Source organism: Heteronotia binoei, chromosome 5, assembly GCF_032191835.1.
Source record: "Heteronotia binoei isolate CCM8104 ecotype False Entrance Well chromosome 5, APGP_CSIRO_Hbin_v1, whole genome shotgun sequence".
In the NCBI taxonomy this organism is placed as follows: domain Eukaryota; kingdom Metazoa; phylum Chordata; class Lepidosauria; order Squamata; family Gekkonidae; genus Heteronotia; species Heteronotia binoei.
Window position 1 is genome coordinate 101,694,348 of NC_083227.1, and position 24,311 is coordinate 101,718,658.

General features: G+C 45.0%; 1 protein-coding gene across 1 annotated transcript in view; it reads left to right on the forward strand.

The window, feature by feature from the left end:
- The first annotated feature begins 19,147 nt into the window (after positions 1-19,147).
- The window catches only part of LOC132572637 (store-operated calcium entry regulator STIMATE-like), an 87,511-nt gene continuing 82,347 nt past the window's right edge, over positions 19,148-24,311 (forward strand). The window contains exon 1 of the mRNA XM_060239927.1: positions 19,148-19,384. Coding sequence (XP_060095910.1) covers positions 19,177-19,384 — 208 coding nt within the window. The 5' untranslated portion in view covers positions 19,148-19,176. The remainder of the gene's footprint in view (positions 19,385-24,311) is intronic.

The following is a 24,311-nucleotide window of genomic DNA, read 5'->3' on the forward strand; positions in this document are numbered from 1 at the left end:
AGTGCTACAGGTAGCAGCGTGGGGGGCAGGGGCTGGAATGTGGCACGGCGTGCAGTGCCAAAGATAAATAGAGAGGGGAGTGGGCTGACGGGCCACCCCTGGTGACCCAGTATTGAGGCTTCCATGGCCTGGTACCAGGTCACGACCCTGCAAATGGGAAACGCTGATCTACTGCATTCTTCGACTTGAGATCATCTGAAGACAATAGAACTTTGGCACTGTGACACTTTAAAAGATCATTGTAAATTGCATTTTATCTTGTTTAATGTGAAGGAACAGCTGTCTAATTGTAATTTTGTAGGAACTGAAATTATTTTTGCTCATTAGCTGCTAAATTGTGGATTGCTAGCTAATTAATTTGGGTAGTTTATTAAATTAAGTGGGGAGGATTTTAGGTATTGATTGGAGGATTTGTGGCAAATTACCGTAATTGGATGCAATGAGTTGTGCTAGGTGGGGATTATAATTAATTGTGCTTTTAGAACTGATTGTTAGCTGATTAGTATAGTGGTTAGGGAGTGACTAGGATTTACAAATTAATTAACTATTGGATTTAATTATATTAGCAGGAATGTATGGATGGGGGTTTGGGAGGGTAATTACTGATTAGTTAGGAGATAGAGGATTGTATTATTTAGACGATACAAGGTGTAGGCTGTGTCTTTCTGAACTGATCTGAGGCTGTTGGTGGAGATCATTGGGGATGACCAGCTTGGGGATCCCAGTACTCCTGGGGAGGGGAAGATATGATGGTGGGAATAGACATTGTAATAAAAGAAGGGAGCAGAGATATGGAGAAGCTCAGCCTTCTCCTAGTCTGTGTCCCATCCCAATGGTAACAGGTAGTGGGGCCAGGTTGAATTACTCGCCTTTGTCATTGGTGTTATGTAATGCCAGGTCCATAAATAATAAAACCTCAGTCCTTCATGACTTCCTGCTTGAGCAGGATATGGACCTGGCTTGCATGACTGAGACCTTGGTGCACGACGGGGAGACAGTGACTCTCTCCCAGGTTGCCCCCTCAGGATACTCAGTCTTTCACCAATCACAGACTAGCGGGGGGGGGGGGAGGGATGGCTCTATTCATATGGAAGGCTTACTCCTTTCTGGCGCTCCCATCACCAAAGATTGCCGGCATTGAATGTGTTCGCCTGGCGTGGGATGTTGGGAATGGATTGGCGGTTTGGCTGGTGTACCATCCGCCTAACGCACCGGCCAGCGCCTTACCGTCCCTGATGGAGGCTGTGACAGGCTGGGCATTGGAACACCCAAGGCTTTTGATTCTGGGTGATTTCAATGGCCATGCCGATGACCTGGCCTTCATTCAGGCAACGGACCTAGTGTCATCCATGGCGACACTGGAACTCTCCCAAGTTGTTATAACACCCACTCACCAGGTGGGGCACATGCTGGATCTGATAAAGATGGGGGGTTGTAGTGGACTGGGTTGCTGCAGAAGTGGTGCCATGGTCGGACCACTATGCCCTAAAGGCCCGTGTGGATGTCCCACCTCAAGCCTGTTTAGGTGGCGAGCATATTTTAGCTCACCCGCAGAGTCTGATGGACCCTGAGCGGTTCCAAATGGCTCTTTGGGTTCCCTGGCCCCCTGGCGATTCTCTAGATGACCTGGTAGAGTCGTGGCATGATCAACTCTCCAGGACCATTGATGAGATCACACCATGGCAACCTCTGCAATGCCATTCTAAGCTTGCACTGTGGTATACCCTGGAGCTGCGGCTGATGAAATGGGGGCTCAGATGACTAGAGAGGCAGTGGCGGCGGACTCGAGACAAAGCAACCAGAACATCTTATCGTTTATGAGGTCCTATGAGATGGCAGTCAAAGCCACAAAGAAAGCTTTCTTTGCAGCCAAGATTGCATCTGCGACATCGCACCTGGCACAATTATTTAGGGTAATTCGATCGCTTACAATACTGCCACAAGGCAGGCAGTCCAAATTGTAGAGAATTGGATATCGGCTGTGAGGCTTTTGCGAATTTTTTCACAGACAAGATCTTGTCGCTCCGTCACGATCTTCCCGCTACAGTTGAAACAGTATGTGAACTCGAGGTTCCATGCCTGTCTTCCAGTCCAGCTTTGGAGTATGGAGGAAGTTGACAGAATACTCTCCACTGTACATCCAACAACATGTGATTTGGACGCATGCTGATCCTGGCTGATTTAAGTGTGTCAGGGAGAGTTCTGATATCCTATATGGGATATCGTAAATAGATCTCTCTCGGAAGGGCTTTTTCCAACATCTCTTAAAGAGGCGGTGGTCCACCCTCTCCTAAAGTCCACCCTAGACCCGGCCGAATTGGCACACTATCGACCAGTCTCAAATTTACCCTTTAGGGGGGGAAATTATTGAGAGGGCAGTAGCGCTACAGTTACAGAGTTTTCTGGAGGACACTTCCATTCTAGACTCCCATCTGTCCGGCTTCCGCCCAGTCAATGGGATGGAGACACTTCTGGTCGCCCTAGTGGATGACCTCCAGCAGCATCTGGATCGAGGCGGCTCAGCGGTACTAATGCTGTTCCACCGTATCGAATGCAGCCAATAGGTCTACCATCAGCAGCTAGCCCACCGCCTCACAGACGCAGGGATTCAGGGGCTAGCCTTACAGTGGCTTTCTTCTTTCCTATGCAGTTGGGGACAAAGAGTGTCCATTGGGGGAGAGTCGTCCTGGAGACACCCGCTTAACTGTGGTGTGCCTTGGGGCAGTTCTATTCCCAATGTTGTTTAACATCTACATGCGACCCCTTGCCCAGATTGTCTGGAGGTATGGGCTGGGTTGCCATCAGTACACTGATGACACCCAGCTCTATCTACTTATCGATGGCCAACCTAACAATGTCCCAGAAATCAGGCGTTGAAAGCCGTGGCTGGTTGACTTAAGCTGAGCCGATTGAAACTGAACCTGATGAAGACAGAGGTCTTTTGCCTGAGTCGCGGCAGCCTGGGCAGGGAAATCCCCCTACCAACTTTTGACGGGGCACCACTGACAATAGCGTTCAAGGTCAGAAGCTTGGGGGTGCTATTGGAGGCTTCCCTGACGATGGAGGCCCAGATAGCAACTGTGAAATCCGCCTTCTTTCATCTTAGGCGGGCGAAACAGTTGGTTCCTTTCCTTGGCCGTGACGACCTGGCAACTGTGATTCATGCAACAGTCACCTCGAGATTGGACTACTGTAATGCCCTCTACTTGGGGCTGCCTTTGTCGCGAACCCAGACACTTCAGCTAGTGCAGAATGCGGCTGCTAGGCTGCTAATGGGGTGGCCCAAATGGGAGCACATACAGCCAGCGCTGCAGGAACTGCACTGGCTACCAATAGTGTACTGGATTTGTTACAAGGTGCTGGTTATTACCTTTAAAGCCCTATATGGCCAAGGACCTGTTTACCTGAGGGACCTTCTATCCCCACACATTTCCCCAGAGAGTATTAATCTGGATCTCAACATCTCCTAGTGATCCCCAGGCTGAAAGAGGCAAGACTGTCGACCACCAGGGATCGGGCCTTTTCAGTGGCAACCCCCTCCTGGTAGAATCAATTGCCGGAAGTGGTTAGGGCCTTGTGGGACCTTGCTCAGTTCTGCAAGGCCTGTAAGACCGCTCTCTTCCGGCAAGCCTTCAGTCGACTATAGGAGAATACTGGAACTGTTGTCCTGAGAATATGAGTAACATCTGATTTGTTAGCACCAACTGTAGATTGTTTTAACTTGTACTGTTTAATGGTTGTATTAATTTTATGACTGGAATCATAATTTACTATGATTTGATGTAAGCCGCGCTGAGCCCCCCTCGGCGGGGAGGGGAAGGTATAATTTGAATTAAAATGAACATAAACATTAACCAATTCTTCCTTGTTGGTGAGAATAAATCCAAAATAGCAGATCCCCTTGTTTCCTTCTTCACTTTCTGGAAAAGGAAGTTGTCAGCAAGACAAACCAGGAATTTATTTGACCGTTCATTTTTACCAGAGTTGAACTTCCAACAGATGTCTGGGTAATTGAAATCTCCCATGATCACTGTGTCCCTTCTCTTGGAGAACTTTGTAATCTGTTGAAGGAGTATCTCATCCAAGTCCTCTGCCTGGCTTGGTGGTCTATAGCTTACCCCCACCATAATATCACTGTTATTTCTTACTCCTTTTATTTTTACCCAGAGACTCTCAACTGAGCTGCCATGCTTAGATTCATGTATTTCCTCACAAGTATATGCTCCTTCACATATAATGCTACAACACCCTTTCTTGTCTTTCTCTTTTAAATAAGTTGTACCCTTGGATCCTAATATTCCAATTGTGAGTGTCATCCCACCATATTTCAGTAAGGCCTATGTCATAGTCACCTTCCTGTATTAAGACTTCCAGTTCTTCCAGTTTGTTTCCCATACTCTGAGCATTAGTGTAGAGACCTCAGAATCCATGTTTTATGCATCCTGGGGGTTTTGTTTCTGTACATTCCTGCAATGTTATCTATCGTATGCACCACTCTCTGCTCAGCTTTAGTGTTGTTATCTCCAGTTATTGACATCCTACGAGGCAAGTGTTGGATGCCTTTAATTGGTTTCCCATTTTTTTTTCATAAAGCTATTAACAAACTCAGCACACTAGCTTTCCAGTTTGCCAGCACTCTACTCTGTGTATGTAGGCATTAAACCCCATGTCATCATGATCCCTATTTTGGATACATATCTTTTCTTGGCTTACAATAGAAGCTCTTAGTTGGGTTTACCTTTGGCCTTACATACTGTAATCAGGGGTGTCAAACATAAGGCCTGGCCTTTCATGGGCTCTTATCTGGCCCACAAACAACTGGTGTGAAGGAGAGAACAGGAGGCTGTTCAAGGGAGGGGGGCTAGTGGGGTGGACCCACTCTGATTATGGCTTTAGCATGGCAGAACAACCTTGTCTACAGCAGTCAAGCAGAACCACTTCGTTTCAGTGGCAGCCTCACTGGTAAGTTGGGAGCCACTGCAGCCACATTCTTGCCTGCTTGGGGTTCCAAGGTGAGGTCGCACACATCCCTGGCATGCAGCTTTGGAGTTACTGTCAAAGATGGCCATGATGATCAGTATTTGCATATGGGTGCTTGCAGAAAATCCTCTGCTAGGGCCTGCTGATAGCCAGCAACACCATATTTGTGCCTGTGAGTTTTCATTGCTCAGGAAAACCTGTGCTTTGATGGATTCAATCTCTTATGCCAAAATTATGAGTTTCCATCAAGCACAGGCTTTCATGAGCAATGAAAACTCAAAAGGTAGACAAAAGTCTGTAGGTAAACACCAGTATTTTAATCCATCCATTAATAGATGGCAGCTCAGGATGTCACTAATTTATGCTGGTGTGTGGGCAGGGCTGGCTCTGCCACTAGGCAAAAAAGGGAATTGCCTAGGATGCCAGCCTTTGGGAGGCACCAAATTGGATGCACATTTTCCACATAATTCATCTGTTTTTGAAAATTGGCTATTGGGGGAGGGGGGGTGTCATGACCCAAATGGGGGTGCCACCTGATGCTGCCACCACTCTGGATTTATGGTCCCTTGGGAAGGCCCAGAGTACCCTCCCAAGCCCAACCAAAAATGCCCTTTAGCCGAGAAACACGGGCGTTTTGACCAGGCAGAGAACATTAAGAAGATAAAGGTTAATTAATACAGGGATGGGTATTTAAACAAGGCAAGGTGCTTAATAGATATAACAGTGGATAAAGGAAAAAGAAAATAAACCCTAACGCGGCTACCTGTACTTGTTCTTGGAACCCTGAAGTCAAAGTCTTGCATTTTCTTTCCCATTAAGCGGGTAACAGGTTTCCCAGAACCTTCTCTAGGAATTGCTCGCATGAGTCCCACCACCCATCCAACCTTATGTGGTTGAGCTGCCAATGCAGCATTTGCCTCCTCCTGGCAAGAATAAGTCATGAAACCAAAGCCACGAGAACATTTCGTCTGTGGATCTCTCACCACCACAAAGTCAGTGAATGTGCCCCAGGGTTCAAAATATTCCCTCAAACTATCATCGGTAGTCTTAAAACTCAGGCCACCAACAAACAGTTTCCTCAACTGCTTTGGTTCCTTAGAATGGTGTCCCTGTGAAAATCTTCTGTTCTTCCTCTGGATTGGCCTCATTTTCTGACACTGAAACACAAATTTAGCCAAATCTTCCCCTACACGGCCACCTTCCACAGTCCACTCCAGCCTTCATAGCTGATCAGTAGCTGGGCCACAGGGAGCATGATCCCTTCTGCTTCATGCAGACGCCTCGCCCGCCTCTTTTCTCCTGGGAGTAGGTACTTTGGATCAACTAGAGAGCGATGCACAGGAATCAGGAGGGAACCAGTATCCCGCCAGGCAGCGACTTCATGGCCATCCACCATGGCCTCCTTCTGGTGGTACTGGGGAATATATTCCAGATCAAATTTAGGAGGAGCAGCTTGGTAGGTTTCTGGCATCATGTGGTGCATGCTGGTCCCATCCTTAGGACACTGATTCCAGATATGACCCAGCTGGTTGCAGGCAAAGCACCGTGGTACTTTCTTTTCTGCCTTGGGTGACTTCACATCAGCACTTGAGGAAACAGTTTGCTGTTGTTGGGGCAACTCCCCTTTTTCTTCAGGCTGCTTCCTGGGCCAGGGAGGGGACTTAGGAGACTCCTTCTTAGGCCAGTCTGTCAGTGCGTGGGAAGTTCTTCGAGCAGAGCACCCTGATAAATTCAGCCCCAGCTGCAGTTCTAATGAAGACAAACTTAAACAAAGCCGGTTCAACAGATATATTTGGGTTTAGGCAAAATGCAATAGTCCAATCAGTCCAATGGTCAGGTCACATATATTCAGTCCAGCCAGTTCAGCAGTACAAAAACACAATCCAGAAGAGTAGTCACACATACCAGTCCACAAGTCAATACAGTTATCCAGTCCAACAGAGTAACAAGCCACGTTCCAAATCCTCTCCACACCTCTCCTCCAATATCCTCTCATTCACCCACAAGATACAGAGAGTGTGGCCTCTGTTGTTATACTTCAGCTAGCCAATCACATTTCTTAATTAGCTAAATAGCTACACATGTTCCTCACATGCTTCTCATTTAGCTGTATAGTAGGAGCTACATAATGCTTACTCAGCTTTATGGCCCCTTAAAGTGCCATATGCTGTCATCCTCCCCCTATGTGACGACATAGACTATACAGTTACATACATATACAGTTGACATTTTACTCAGTATGACATTACTGCATTCCCATTCATTTCAATCCTAACGCCAGACAGCTCTCTTTGTGTTTCATATGAGTTTGTACCTTGGTAAATACGTCTGCAACATTCTCATTAGTTGCACAGTACTCCAGGTTTATCAGCTTTTCTTCTAGACACTGTTTAACATTGTGAAAACGTACGTCTGTATGCTTTGACCTCCCCTTGACACCAAGAGTAGTTGCTAACTGGATGGCAGCTTGGTTGTCCTCCCTTACAGATATAGGGTTTACATGATGTATTCCAAGGTCTAACAACAGTTGCTTAAACCATATAAGCTCCGTACATACAGTGCTCAAAGCTGCATATTCCGCCTCACAAGTTGATAGAGCCACGTACTTCTAATTGACCGCCAACCGACTAGGGTTCCACCCAGAAAAATGGCTATCCCTGTGGTAGACTGCCTAGTCTCAGGGTCATTTGCAAAGCTAGCATCTGCATAAGCAAGCATATTAAGTTCTCCAACAGGAGTGATAAACAAACTTACATCCATCGTCTGTTTTAAATACCTTAAAATATGCTTAGCAGCCAACCAATGTTTTTGCCTCGGTTCTTTCACTGCTCTTGCTAACAGATTTGTTGCCATTGCTATGTCCGGTCTGGACCAATTAGCTAGATATAGCAAGCTTCCAATCAGGGATTGGTATATCTCTTGATCGATAAGTGGACTCTGTTCACTGTCTGAATCATTACCTGGGAACATAGGACTTTGTACCCCCTTGCATTGCTCCATTTTGAATTGTCTTAGCAATTGGGATATTTTTGCCCTTTGTGATACTCTGTATCCACCAGTTACTTTTTCAATTGTTAGGCCAACATACTGTTTAATCTCGCCTAGATCTCTTACAGTGAATTTGGACCTTAGAGCTTCAATGGTTGCATCCATTACCTTGGTAGATTTGCATATCACCGCCAAATCATCTACAAAAATTAAGATGATGCATTGTTGCTCCCCCTTCCCCTTTGTAAACACGCAGGGGTCTGCAACTCCTTGTTTATATCCAAACAATTTCAGGTTATCAATCAAATGCTGGTTCCATTCGTACCCAGACTGTTTTAAACCATACAGTGATTTCTTTAACAACCAACATGTATTCTCATCATCACCAGAGGCACCTGGTGGCTTTTTCATATACACACAGTGTTTTAGTGGAGCATGCAAATAGGCTGTCTTAACATCAAGATGCCTAACATAACAGATGCCTAACATAACAGCTAAAGCACAATAGAGTGAGTTAGCCTTAAGGGTTGGTGCAAACGTCTCATTGTAATCTTGCCCCCCTTGTGAGAATCCCTGAGCTACAAGCCTGGCCTTGTACTGGGTAGTACCATCGGTGCCAGATTTGAGCTTATACACCCATCTACAACCTATTAGTCTCTGACCGGGTGGTAGAGTTGTCTCTTCATAGACGCTCAGATTAGACAGGGACTCAAGTTCTGATTTCATTGCAGCATGCCATCCAGACTGTTCCTCCTTTGACAAATGCTGTATTCCCTCAAAGCTAGAGGGCTCTGCAAGCACGGCACATGCCTGCCCTGGACTGTAGCAATCCGGTGGCCTCGTCTCACGAGTAGATCTCCGTAGCACCGGTTCTGCAGACTCCTCAAACGCCAGCTGTTGTGCTGCCTTCTGCTGCTGGGAAACACCAACTCCTGGAGATGCAGGGGTTAACGGCTCCTCTTTGACTCTTCCGTTGCTAAGCGACGGGCTCCTCCTCTGGCTCCTGGGAACGAGCTGTGAATCTTGCTTCTCGGCTGTCAGCAGGATCACAGATGAGGATATGCGCTGCCAGCCCACGGAAAGCTCGAGAAATTTAGCTGAACAGCTAGTTGTAATCTTCTTCTCACCAGCACGGCAGAACCTGTAAGCTTTATGATTGTTATTATAACCCATAAACAATAATTTAACTGCCTTGTCTTTACCCTTCCGTCTAAGCTCCTTTGGGATGTGGACATAAGCAGGGATCCCAAAGATTTTCACATGCTCGATGGAGGGTTTCTTGCCATACCAGGCTTCAGCAGGAATCTTTCCTGTAGCAGAGGACCAAGACAAATTTAACACGTGAGATGCACACATAATGCTCTCTCCCCAGTAACTCATGGGCAAGCCACTATCTTTCAATATGCACATAGCCATGTTGTAGAGAGTCTGGTTTCTGCGTTCACAGAAAGCATTGTGCTGTGGCCGATAAGGAGCAGTACATTTTCGTTCAATGCCATATCTCCTGCACAAAGAATTCATTCTTTCATTACAAAACTCAGTCCCATTGTCAGATATAATAGATTTAGGAACCTTGCCTGTCTTGCGATGCACGAAGCGAAGCCAGTTGTGGAATGCCTGGTATGTTTCCGTCTTAGACCTAAGAAGGAAGCAGAAACCATACCGGGAAAAATGGTCTTCAATGCATAGACAGAATTTCGCCCCGCCCAGGCTTTGCGTTGGGAAAGGGCCGATAAGGTCGAGAAACACTAAATCAAGTATCTCGTTTGTTTGGAACTTGCTAGGAGATATTGTAGAAGTAGCCTTGGACTTCACCGCCTTGCATACTTCACACTCCATAAAACATCCGCATGGTTTGGGGGTAATTCCAGCAGCTTGAGGAGTCTTCTTCACCGCCTGGAAATTAATATGCCCAAGTCTGCGATGCCATAGGTGAATACATTCATCATGTGGTGGTTCGTTCATACTCACAGTCTGCACTGTCCTCTCTGTCTCAAGGAAATATAAATCACCTTTCCTCTTGGCCCTTGCAGATATCCCATCTGCACATATGTTGCAGTCTGCAGCTGTAAAAGAAACTTTAAAGTGCTGACCAGTCAAGGCTGATACTGAAAGCAAATTATAGTTGAGGCTTGGCACATTAACCATGTGTAACTTCCTCCCAAGGCTTGGGACATTGACAATTCCACTCCCTGCAACGCTGGCATATACACCATCGGCGAGCTTCACACACTGACCTTGTGTGGGGGTGAATGTTTCAAAAAGCCTCTTATCTCTGGCTATGTTCACAGTCGCCCCACTGTCAATCAGGAATTGTTGATTACTGCAGGAGGAATCATTTATTATGACATTAATACACCCACCTCCTGGAGTAGTAGCCGGAGAATGTTTCTTCTTATTAAGGGCACACTGTCGCCTTAAATGTTTGGTGCTTCCACATGTGTAACACCTGCGCACAGCATATGCCTTAGCTGCAGCTGGTTTGAAGTCTGCCCCTTTAAGGACCTCCCGGGCAGTATCATTTGTTGAATGGGCTGGAGCCTCCCGGAATTGGGCGGTGTCCCTCCTTCTCATCGCCTCATTCAGCAGCTGGTGGGAAACATTTGACACGGTGAGGTCAGTTCTTGGCACCACATCTAAGTTAGCCACAAACTGATCATAGCTCTGGTCTAATGAGCAGAGGATTATGTAGGCTTGCTGCAGGGAAGAAAAAGTTACCTCCTTTTCCTGCAGCTGGTGTAAATTGCGCTTCATGTACTCCAGGTGAGTTAGCATATCTCCAACTGCCTCAAGACATGCACTTAGGAGCTTCTTCATAAGGAAAATGTGGGACCCGACACTCTCTCTCACATATAGAGCCTTTAGAGTGTCCCAACACGATTTGGCACTGTTGGACTCCTTGACATAGATTAGCTGTGAGTCTTCCAAGGTTAAGCCAATTAAGGAGAATGCCTTATCATCATCTCTCCGATGTTTGGCTATTACATCTGCATCAACAACAGCATGCAACACAGTTAAGTCTGGTGGATTAGCCACAGACTCCCACAAACCTTGGAACTTTAACAGCATTGTAACCTTCTCGGACCAAGTACTGTAATTCTCTCCGTTGAGCCTCGTTATCAGGAAGCCGGAGACTTGAACGCTGGACTCCATCTTCTGACCTGCACAGATACAAATTGCCACACCCAAAACTCCGTTTGTCTTACTCACGAGTAGAACGCTGGAAACGCTGCAATAGACAGAGCTTACTCCCCCGCAGACCACGCTGGGCCCATAACCGATGTCAGTGCGTGGGAAGTTCTTCGAGTAGAGCACCCTGATAAATTCAGCCCCAGCTGCAGTTCTAATGAAGACAAACTTAAACAAAGCCGGTTCAACAGATATATTTGGGTTTAGGCAAAATGCAATAGTCAAAGTCAGTCCAATGGTCAGGTCAAATATATTCAGTCCAGCCAGTTCAGCAGTACAAAAACACAATCCAGAAGAGTAGTCACACATACCAGTCCACCAGTCAATACAGTTATCCAGTCCAACAGAGTAACAAGCCACATTCCAAATCCTCTCCACACCTCTCTTCCAATATCCTCTCATTCACCCACAAGATACAGAGAGTGTGGCCTCTGTTGTTATACTTCAGCTAGCCAATCACATTTCTTAATTAGCTAACTAGCTACACATGTTCCTCACATGCTTCTCATTTAGCTGTATAGTAGGAGTTACATAATGCTTACTCAGCTTTATGGCCCCTTAAAGTGCCATATGCTGTCACAGTCCCAATAGGAGTCATACCTCTGCCCTCCGTAGGCTTCAGCCAGTCGTTAGGCCCACTGTCCTGCTTCCCGGAGAGTGGAAGGGTTCTTGTCCATCAGAGGACGCCTAATATGCTCTGAAAGAAGAGTCAAGAATCTGTCGATGCACATCAGGGCCTTGATGTCATCCATGGTCTTGGCCTCCGCAACCTCTACCCATAAGTCATAAGCTCATCCCAGCCTATACATAAGCTGTGGGTAGGGCTCTTTACCCTCCAGCCTGATCTCCCTAAAGTGCTTCCGGGCCCCTTCTTTGGTGAACCCCACTCTCTCACGCACTCTTTGTTTGAAGAGTTTGTAATTGGTCCTCTCTTCACCTACCATCTGGCCAGACACGGAAGCCAGGACTCCGCACAGCTGTGGTCTCAGCTCCTCTATGTACTGTTCTTCAAGTACCTTATAGTCTATTCAGACCTGTTTAAAGTTCTGCAGGAAGGCCTCAATGTCATCCCCTTCCTTGTAGAGAGGATATTCTTTTCCTATCCCCTTGGACAGCAGCGTCTGGAGGAAGTGAAGGTGGTTCTTTTCCCAACTTGGCCATTTCAAGCTCATGTGCCATCCTCATTCTCTCCAGCTCTCTCTGTGCTACCTTGTCTCTTTCTCTTCTGCTTGAATTCTGGCCATCTGTAGTTGGTGTTCTCTCTCCATCTGTCTCTCTTCCAGCTCCCTCTTGGCTGCATTCACTCTCCTCTTTCTCAAGTTTCATCTGCTTAATTTGCAGCTGGAGACGCAAGACCTCTTCACTTGGGGTCACCATTCCTCCATCTGATGCCTTCTCCTCAGACATCTGACCAACAACTCCTGCTCAGCTCTTGCTTCTAAGCACAGGGATGTCCTCTGACTTCTGTCTCCCAGAACGGAGGAACATGCACTGCCTAACTCTACCCTCTCTGTTCAGTTGACCCGATAGCTAGAAATAAATAAAATCCCTTTACCACACTGTTATTAGACCTTTTCTTGGTCTTACCAGCACCTTAAAAAAATGTGGCTTCCTTAAGCCAGACAACAGAGAGAGAAAAATTCAGAAAAAATAGTTCAATTATGCTGTGCCTCTCCAGGTCAAATCTGGCACATCCCACCACTAAAAGTCATCATGTCATGACCCAGATGGGGGTGCCACCTGATGCTGCCACCACTCTGGATTTATGGTCCCTTGGGAAGGCCCAGAGTACCCTCCCAAGCCCAACCAAAAATGCCCCTTTTAGCCAAGAAACACAGGCATGATGACCAGGCAGAGAATATTAAAAAGATAAAGGTTTATTAATACAGCGATGGGTATTTAAACAAGGCAAGGTGCTTAATAGATATAACAGTGGATAAAGGAAAAAGAAAATAAACCCTAAAGCGGCTACCTATACTTCTCCTAGCCTCTTAGGCGTCAGGGCCCACAGCCCTTTTCCCCAGGCCGACTGCCTGTGACTCACTCTACCTTCTGAGTGAGAGATCCTTCTCTCAGCCACAGACTGTCCTCCCAGCCTGACTGTGAGAGAAAAGAATACAGTTCCACAGCCCACAAACTTTATGTAGCAATTCCCTCACACAATCCCTGGACACTGATTGGTTACAGTGGGTGCCAAGCATTGTGGGGATTGTAGGCTGTGTCTGCTTTCTACTCCCACACTGGTCTTTAGGCCCAGGCCTTCCTAGGCCTTGTCTCCCAGTTCTGCACAGATCATGACACGGGGTCTGCCAGAAGTTAGCCTTGCCTAGGGTGCCAGATAGTCTAGGGCCAGCCCTGTGTGTAGGCAATAAGGACTGCTGATTGGCAGCAGCTGGACTCTCTTTACTCTTCCAAACTGGTAAAAATTTCAGTTCAGCTTATTCAAGGAAAATGTCCATAAAGCTCATCCGAAAGAATGTTTTGAATCAGTAATCCATAGTACAGTAAAGACAGATTGCCAGAACAGGAATTAGCAGGGAAGCTTTGGGTTCAGCATATCTACTTGCAAGGAAAAAAGAAGTAGAATTTTGACTTGTGTCTCAATTCCAGATATGCACTGTGTCTGCTGTCAGGGGATCCTGAGATTTTATCATGAAGCTCTGTCAAAGGGAGTGCATCAAAACAAGCCAACAAGAAAAGCCTTCAACTGATGAAAACCATAAAATGGAATAATTACTATAAGCAGGGGTAATTTTGTAGAATAGGTGGTGGAGCTCATCCAGGGATTGTTATGCAGCTGCACCTACTATTCAATGGAGAAGGTAGGTAGGTGGGGAGGAAGAGGGGGGACCCCCCAGAAAGATTCAGGAACTGTGCTCCTGTGAGCTCGTGCTGAATTCAAGGCCTGACTATAGGTAAATGGAGATGAACGCCCGAAGCCCCAAAACCATAAGAGAATAAACATGTTTAGCATCAACTAAAGGGTACTACTAATCAAGTTCTGCAAGCTTCCCAATCACAAGAATGCAACTTTTCTTTAAAACCATTGCTATTAATTTAGAGAAAACCCCATATCAGCAATTTTTCATCTACAAACTGCTTCCAAAATAATAAAAGGATCTTCTCAAAGCCACAGCAGCAGTGCCAACAAAAAACCTTGACAGGGGTTAGCTTGAATCTGTAGTAAAGATTTTATTTATTTATAGTCCACCTTTCTCACTGAGATTCAAGGTGGATTACAAAATTTAGCAATGCAATATGAACAATATTAGATGCATAATAAATATTGTAATATAGGAGCCCCGTGGTGCAGATGGGTAAAGCTACAGTACTGCAGCCCAAGCTCTCTGCTCATGACCTGAGTTCGATTTTGGTGGAAGCTGGGTTCAGGTAGCTGGCTCAAGATTGACTCAGCCTTCCATCCTTCCAAGGTTGGTAAAATGAGTACCCAGCTTTTAAGAAACTCCCACCCTCTTGAAAGGGGGAAGTATACATGACTGGGGAAGGTAATGGCAAACCACCCCATAAAAAGTCTGCCTTGAAAACGTCATGATGTGACGTCACCACAGAGTCAGAAATGACTGGTGCTTGCACAGGGGATTACCTTTACCTTTTTACCTTTAATATTGGATTACAAGTTTAAAAAAACAATGCTTCAGAAATAGTGTAAGACATTCCATAAAAAATGTAATTTTCATTCAGAAAATTGGGGGGAAATTGTTTCAGTTAGGCCTGATGCTGCTGAAGCAAAGAATTATGCATGTGTGTATAAAGTGCCATCAAGTCGCAGCCAACTTATGACAACTCCGTAGGGTTTACCCTGTGTTACCTATGCATGAAATCAGCATCTTGGTTAAAAACTGTGCTAAAAGCTGAATTTTGGTGCTTAGGGAGACTGAGAGCATGATGTCTGCAAGGGCTACAGATCTCTGGTGAGCATCACAATGAGATCAAGCTTCACTCACTGGATGATGGGAATTATTGTGACTATCAACATTTGAGACAAGCATTTGGTCATCATTAGTTTCCAATGTTTTATTTATACACTGTACTTTTCAGCTTTAAAAGTTCTCACAGTGACTTGCAAAAATGCATTAAATAGCATTACTTTTTAACAGTCCCTAGGGAAATGCTGTTAGTATATGTGCGGGAATCAGACCACTGCTGACAGCACAAGATCTAAATGACAGTAGATGATCTGGCAGGGGCATTTGGCAGACTGCCAGATTGCATCAGCCAGCACAAACCTGATTGGTCCATCACCTGGAGAACTTGTATAAATGTACAGAAGTACTTCACTACTCGTGGAGGTTGGATGGTGAATTGTAAGTGGAGCACTTTGACAGCCTGTATCATAATTGTAAATAAATTGTATATAGCTAGTTTAAACACAGCTGTGCACAGGACTGGATTTATGTAAATAAATTGTATATAGCTAGTTTAAACACAGCTGTGCACAGGACTGGATTTATTGGCGTCTTCAGAGCTCTTACTCAATAAACGCAGAAGACCAACAGGGTTATGGGCCCAGCACGCTTCTGCTGCACCTGAGTGCCATGAGTAGAAGAGCTGAGTGGTGGAGAAAGACACAGAAGTGCTCCAGGAATAATGAGAAAGCTGCCTCGGTGGAGGAGACCAGCAGTAGCTGAGAAGCAGGTGCTGAGCAGGATGGCTACAGTGGCGGCTACAGTGCTGATAGAGAAGCTGACTCCTACTAACTATAATGTGTGGGCGTTACTTACTGAACATTTCCTGAAGCGAGAGGGGCTGTGGAACTGTGTATCTGCTCCTCCTGCGGACCCCACACCTGAAGATGTTGTTCGGGACCAGAAGGCTCTTGCAACCATAATGAGTATTTCTGATGACCAGTTAGTGCACGTCGGAGGAAAACAACAGGTGAAGGAAGCCTGGGACGCGCTCAAGGCCATCTACGTGCAGACAACAGCTGGCTCGCTGATATATCTGATGAGGAAACTGTATCGAAAGAGAATGCTGGCCGGAGAGACGGTGAGAGACCATCTCAACAGCTTATCTGCATGCTTCCAGGAACTGGAGCAGAGAGGTAAAACAATTCCAGAAGAGGATAAAGTGTACATTATTCTGTGCTCTCTGCATGAAAGACTTGATATGCTGTTAATGGCGTTCGAGGGCCAGGACGCTGGTAAACACTAAACTATGTGACTGGCAAGCTTCTGGTTGAAGACCAAAAACAGCAAGAGTGCAGAGAGCAGGCAGCCCACGCTCGTCAAAGCCAGCAGGAGCTGGAGCGTGTGGGAGACGTCTCGAGCTGGCAGCAGACACCGGAGGAGAGAGTGCTGAAAGTAAAGAAGAAATGTTTCCTTTGCAACAGTGAAAAACATCTGAAGAGGAGTTGCCCTGAGCTACAGAGAGGCAGGCAGAGGTCTTCGCAGAACCAGCAAGTGAAACTGGTAAAGACTGACTCGGGTCTGCAGAGAGCACTGTGGATTATTGACTCCGTGGCCACCCAGATGTTCTGCTGTGAGGAGAGACTGCTAGAGGACACTGAACCTGCAAATCTGCGATTTGTAAGTCTTGCTGATGGCAGAAAGGCTGAGGTTCTCTGCCAAGGGATTGTGTATTTTCCTGGACTGAAGCACAAATTTGTAAATGTATTGTGTGTGCCTAGTCTTGAGACAAGCCTGTTAAGCATTTCTGCATTGACTAAGGCAGGCTTTACTGTAACTTTTGATGTAAATAGTTGTAACATCTTTAAGGCACGTAAACAATTGGCCAGGGGTATATTAAAAGATAATGTGTATGTGCTAGATCAGACTGAAGGGAAAGCACAAGCTGTGGGTAACAAGCAGCCTCACCATGAATGTATCCATAGATTGCATAGGAGGTTGGGGCATGCAAGCTATAATACTATTCATAAAACTCTGGCCATGGGAAAAGTATTATAAATGACAGTAGATGTTCTGGCTGGCAGGGGCATTTGGCAGACTGCCAGACTGCATCAGCCAGGCTGAGGTTAGCATGACTCAGCACAAACCTGATTGGTCCATCACGTGGAGAACTTGTATAAATGTACAGAAGTACTTCACTACTCATGGAGGTTGGATGGTGAATTGTAAGCGGAGCACTTTGACAGCCTGTATCATAATTGTGAATAAATTGTATACAGCTAGTTTAAACACAGCTGTGTACAGAACTGGATTTATTGGCGTCTTCACAGCTCTTACTCAAACATGGAAGACCAACAAATGGCTGTTGAACTCTCAGATAGGCTCAGACATCTGGCTTTTCTGGGTGATGGCAGAACAGTATCCACAGTCTTCCCAGCAGCCTGAGATGCCATGGCTATATACAGTTTTGTAAAGTAAGGAAAATCTATACAGCATTTTTATCAATTAAAGCCAGCATTTTAATTGTCCAAGGATAACAATTATGTTCTACCATGACCATTGTATTGTTCTCTGGTCTGAACACAAAAATTCTAACCAGGTCCTTATTTGTGAATAGATACTCAAAGGAACAATTCTCAGATGCATGGGTACCTTCTATTCTCTCTTCCTGCATATAAATATTCCACTGCTGAATCTTAAATTGAAACTGAGTTCCTAATTAATGGTTTCTTCAAATATTCTGAATATTGCCATAGTCTGCATCAAGCTTAGAATTCATTTCTCAACCATTTAGGAAAAAGGGACAAAGCCCAAGTTCATGCCACCTGTTCCTGGGTAGAAATAATCATATGAGTCATAATTTTTGGTTTTTCTGGATACTTACAAATGGACACAACACACCACATTTCAACTTAGAGTCAGCTAAGTAGGTTCAGAGAGCTCAATCTTTTGCCAGATGTGTTCTCTCAACTTTTTCTATGGTAGAAAGATAACTGCATGTCTGCGCTCGAGTTATGCTCCCTTTTATTAGGTAGAAATATTAATGCCTTAGCCTAAAACTGTCAGTGTTCCCTACTCAAAGAAGATGTGAAGATTCTGCTGCAGGGAAAGGGGATCTTGATTCAGCCATTTCCCAACTTCAACCTGTCCCTTGTTTGTCCCTCGGCATTCTGTATTGGGTTAGCAATGCTAGCTAGAATATAACAAATTTAGTGGTGGAGCTAAATGATCCTTTCCTTGGAGTTTGGATTGGGACATGAAAACAGGAGGCTCCGAGATGCTTGACAAAAACTTGGTCTGTGTCTGCATAATGGCAATGAAAAATGTACACATTTCCTGGTTATCTTCATATGCTTTTCACAGCAAAGACTAATTTTTAGTTTGGATTTCATTATGCTGAGTTTCAGATCGTGCTATATGATAAACTCAAACAGACCTTAAAAATAGTTTCATTAAGTTTCCTTTATATAGATAGTAACATTAAGAAGGATTACACGTTTGAGAAGAGGCAAACCAGATAAACAACAGTACTGGTTTACGGGAAAATCCAAAAAGGCAGGCATTAACTTCTGTTATGACTAATCAAAACAAAAAAACACAGCAGCACGTTGGCTTCCCATTATCTCAAAACCCACGTCTTGGAGCAGGCAGAGGTTTTTTTTTTTTTTTAATGTGCACAAGGAACCCCTACCTTTACTCTTCAAAGCACCAAATATTCACACAGTAAAAATAGCATCACTTGTGGTCATAAAAGCGGTAATACAGATGAGGCAAGAGTAGCTCTGTTTCAGCTTCCTCCCAGATAAATAGCCCCTGTTCGCACAGGAGAAACCCCCGTTGACTTCAGAGCCGAGCGGGAAAGCAGTCTGAGGAAACCGCGGCGTGCTGCCAGCCACAACCCCGAAGCCATTTCCCCCTCCTTGTTTCTTCCACACTGGGAACTTTAAGGGCTAAGCTCCGCCCCCACCGCGGGCTCGCCGCTAGCTCCTCCCTTAAAACCTCAAGTTAAGCCAATCGGCGTTGAGTGACGTCATACGGCGGCAGAGGCGTACAGTGCCGCGCGTGGAACTCCCCCTTCCCGGAAGTGCCGCGCAGAGTGCGAATCACCTTCCCCCCTCCTGGCGCTGTGGCTCAGGGGCGCGCCCGGTCAGCCATGGGGGGCTCCCACGCCCCCAGCGCCTCCGGCATCGTCACGGTCAAGCCCGTCTCTCTGGTGATAGGCGGGAACGGCGGTGCTTCTTCCCCTTCGTCGTCGAGGTCCGAACCAGGCTACGGTGGCTGCAAGAACGGGGCCCTGATGGACAGCTTCGGCATCTTCCTTCAGGGGCTGCTCGGGGTGGTGGCCTTCAGCACTCTCATGCGTGAGTCCCTGCCCAACAGCCGCCTCTCTGACGCAGCGCTTGACCTGTCATCTTGTGCCCTCCCCCCCCCTCCGGTGCCGTCCGCGCCACCCCGTCACCCTTGGGCGCCCCAAACGGGCACTTGCTTTCTCTGGTCACTTGGTGTGAGTTTTCCTTTAGCAAGAGTGCTGCTTCTCACAATGCAATCCAATACAGAACCACGCCACTCTAACCTTTGTGAAATCAGTAAGTTCGGACTGGCAGCAAGTCTGCATAGGATTGCTTTGTCAGTTTCTGCGGAGGACCCGCCGTTGTTTCTGTGCGATACAGGAGTTTCAGTCGCTTCACCTGTTCGGCTTTCTCTCCCCGTTTTTGATCTGACTCACTCCCACTCGCCCCAGGATCCTGGGTTTCAAATCCTCCCGGGTTGTTTCTGAAAAAATCAGTGTCGTTTGCTTGTGCTTTGTCTCCTGTAGGTGCTTTCTGTTTCTTGCCTGATTCCAACCCCCCCTCCCCCCCCCCCAGTCTTGGTTAAGGGTTTGGACCTGCTTCAAAAATTGCTTCATAGCCCTGTGTTGTCTGCCAATGATGTTACATCAATTCATTTATACAAGATATAAGGAAACCATGTGGTATAGAGCGGAACCAAGGGGACCTTGATTTGAAGCCTGTAGGTCTGAAGTTTGTTGGATGACGCCAAGAGAGCCATTATCTATCAGCTGAGAGAGTTTGGAGAGAGCTGTGACTGACCCAAGGTCTATCATCTTTTATCTATCATTATCTATCCTGACCAACACCACAGAGTTATGAGATATCATGGAGAAAGGAAGGACTGCATATGCTGCAATGAGCTCCTAAAATGTGACAAACTGTCAAGACTCTGTTAAACATACAAAATAATAATGGGCATATAGAAAGCTTTTTTAAAAATGAGTAGGCACATTTGCCTATTGTAAATGTATAATAAGGGTGGTCGGCTTCAAAGACCACAGGTAGAGGTGACTTCCAGTAGTGGAGAGCACGCTGGCTTGTTGCTGGTGAGCCTTCAATCTAAAGCATCTTTTAACTGGATCAGGGTGGTCAAACTTGCTTAACATAAGACCCACATAGAATCAATATCATATGTTTAAGAGCCGCAAGATGTAAATGCCAGATGCCTGAGAGCCTGAAGGAAGGAAGGCAAATAGATGGGGAGAGGGAGGAGGGAGGGAGTGGCAGAAAGAAAGCAACTTTAATTTTAAATGCATTCTCCAAGCCACTGTCTGGCTTAGCTTGGATAAGCAATTTAAAGAGAGAAATGCCTTCTCCAAGCCAACAGATAGGGTGATGAGGCCTTTGAAGAGCCACACAATATGTGTGAAAGATCCACATGTGACTCCTGAGTCGCAGTTTGGCCACCTCTGCTCTCGATGGTACCTTTTACAAGTATAATTATTCCCTTTTCAGTGTGGTCCATGGAAGATTGCTTGTCAGACTTTCCTCTTTGTTTTACATTCAGATGGGATAATCCAAGAACTCACTTCCTTTCCTTAAAAGTTTATCCTTTTTTGCAGGGCTTTCAGCATGGTGTAGTGGTTAAGATTGATGGACTCTAATCTGGAGAACCAGATTTGATTCCCCACTCTTCCACATGCATCCTGCAGTGACCTTGGGTCAGTCACAGCTCTCTCCAAACTCTCTCAGCCCCACCTACCTTACAGGGTATCTGTTGTGAAGAGAGGAAGGGAAGGTGATTTTAAGCCACTCTGAGATTCTTTCAGGTAGTGAAGAGGGGGGTATAAAAACCAACTCCTTCTCCTTCCCCCTGTTAAGATCTGGCTGACAATGCATTGTGTAACACAATTATCATTCTCTCCATTTGCATTGTTGTGTCATGCATAAGCAAGCTCCTGTTGCCCTTCCTCCCAGGAGCATAGTGTGCAGCATACCTGGTTGTTCATTGCCACAATGGTGTGTCTTAGAAAGAGTAACTGTTCCATTGTCACCCAATAACTTTCATTACTAGAAGCATTTGAATTCAGGACTTTCAGATCCTATTCCAGCACTCTAACCAGAATGCTGCACTAACTTTTAAAAATCTCACCACTGTTGTAATTATTCAGGAACAAATACTTTCTGACACTTTTGTTAGTTGAATTGAATGGTATCTGCACAACGGTGCTTAACTTACCACTTTTCATTTTTGGTTTACCAGTACTGTGAATCTAGTAGGAGTCACTCATAGTGATAAACTATGGATTTTTTTCACTGCTGATCATCTGTGATTAGTCCTCTGGAAAGAATACTTATACTCTTTTGTGGCTTTTATTGCAATTATATATGAACAGTTACCTTAACTACACCTTCTGTGCCATTGAAACTCCACGTAGATTGCAGTACCAATCTTAAAATTTGCTGTCCAAGTTGTTGCTTTGTTCATTGTGACTTGTACAGCATGGTGTCATATTACTCTTTTGTATTATTTACAAAGACCCATGTGTTGGATGCTGAACACGTGCACTAACCTTTTTCATAGTATTAATAGAGTGTTATCCACTCCAACACTTCTAGGTTTTCAGGCCAATTTTCCAGCTCTTCTATCTGATTACCTCAGCTGCCTAGGCCAGGAGTTCAATTTAGGTTTTATAGTATTTGCAAGTGGGTAACCTTTTCCCAATAGAATGTTTAAGGAAGTGTATTATATGTTCTTGAAAAGGGAATCTTGGGGCATCTTACAGGCTAATATATATTGTGACATTAATTTTTTTTTGGGGGGGGGGTAGATCCCACTTATTCCATGCATTTGGCACATGCATTTGATGGAGTGTGCTCTAGACCATAAAAGTTTGTGCTACAAAATATCTTTGTCTTTAAACCACCCAGTGACTTACAGTTTCTGTTACCACAGGCTTAATGTAGCTACCCACTGATGTATTTTCTCAGTCACCTTAGTTTTGTTTTTACATGGCCTGTTGTAATGATGCATCCAAAGTTCATACCTTCAAAAATTTGGAGCTCAATGCAAATTAGCGTAAAGCACTTTTGCCATATGTAGCCTGTCTTAAACCTGTTCAGACACTACATTTATAAATCTCATAAAACAACAAATTTACCAATAGTTCTAACTAATACTCATTCTAGCCTTGTTGATTAAGTTGACATCATTTTTAAAAAACTAGTTTTCGGATTGTGTGGCAATATGAATTATAAAGTATTTTTTGGTTCTGTAAAAATGAGTCTTAGGAAATCAGTGAGGAAAGTGCTCAATATCCCTCACAATCATGCTTTTCCTTGTGAGATGTTGTCTGGCTCTGAATCAGCCCAAATCATTACTCAGTGTCCAACATTCTGCCTCTTACCAAGTATAGAGTTTTATGCATGGGTTGTTATTAAAAGACTCAGCTTGATCATGATCTGCAGTGGTCCTAGTTGTATACATAGTTCCAAAACACAATATTTAACTTGAATTATTTATACCTAGAGAGACCCAATGATGTCAGTATTTTTTTTTCTTGAAAACTGGATTAAAATTCCTGCCATTGGCATTAAGATTGGAATTAGGAAATATTTTTGCAGCTGATGTTAGTGGTAGGACCCATAACACTTTTGCCCAAGTGTATATTGGAGGAAACCCTGACCTAGGTCGTCCAGGCTAGCTCTGTTAGATTTTGGAAGCTAAGCAGGGTTGGCCCTGGTCAGTATTTGGATGGGAGACCACCAAGGAATACAAGGGTCACTACACAGAGGCAGGCAATGACAGAAGTCCTCTAAACATCTCTTGTCTAGAAAATTCTGTGATGTCATACATTGGCTGTAACTAGATGGCAAAAAGTGGGGAGAGTTGGAATCTAGATCTGTTGCAGTGTTTGGTTCCTGAATTTCTCTCTTGGATTGATTGATTGATTGGTGAAAAGCCATTGTAAACTGTGGCAGGAAAGGACTGCCTGTAAGCAAGGAAATCCTGCCACACAAAGCCTGTGAAAGAGAAATGTCCTTATCCCACAGAGGCTGTAGGTTACAGGTGATGTGTTGAAGTGGTTTGAGTTGTAGGTGATAGTCAGCTTTGCCATTAATCTTAAAATATAAATCATTTGTCAAATTCAAAGTAGTTGTGGATGAGAACATAAGCTAAGTTCAATAGTCAGGTTTGCTGTGGTATTATCTTTGATAATGTTGACTTGTCTATATTTTGAGGGGATGTGAATATATAGAAATCCAAAATCTATGGTTGCTACGACGATGTTGGCAGTCGTTAGTTTTCTCAGGAAGTCTCTTGTAAGCAGCTGGGAGTTCTGATGGCTGACGATCTGAGGATGGAGCCCAGATTAGCCAAACATGACCATAGTGACAGTGAGATATTTGAGACAATGAGTGACTAGAGCGACTAGAGGATATCAGGTTTATATCAGCCCTCTTGATGAGTTTGAAAGCTGGCCTTGTGATTTTTTTTTAAGTGTGACACTGCTTGAGGACCATGGACAGCTCTTACAATGTTAACCAAGAAAATTTTATATCCTTTTACTGTTCTGTATCTTCAAATCATGAGTGTAGTAGACCCAGAATGCAGAATGGACCATATAAAGGATGAAAAAATAGGACAGGGTGGCAGCATAATGTTAAAGTTTTAATAAATATTTTTCCATACTGACTGCTTTAGTGATAGGTGACCACTAAGCCAATTCCATTATTAGTGACGCTTAACATCACATAGTCATATTGTTTCATAGTTGTTACTTTAATAATCATAACAAACTTGTGAGGTAGGTGAATATTCTCAGTTTAGTATTGTAAATGGGAGGATGGGGGTTGGAGAGTGACATGCTTAGACCTTCAAACTTTCCAGAGCTGGGACTACCTTTCGTCTGCAGGCTACAGCATATAATTTTACCATAGTGAGGAACAAGCCGTGTGAGAGACTAGAAGGAATCCACTCCACCATTCTGTGACTCTGCTTCACTGTCCTACTGCT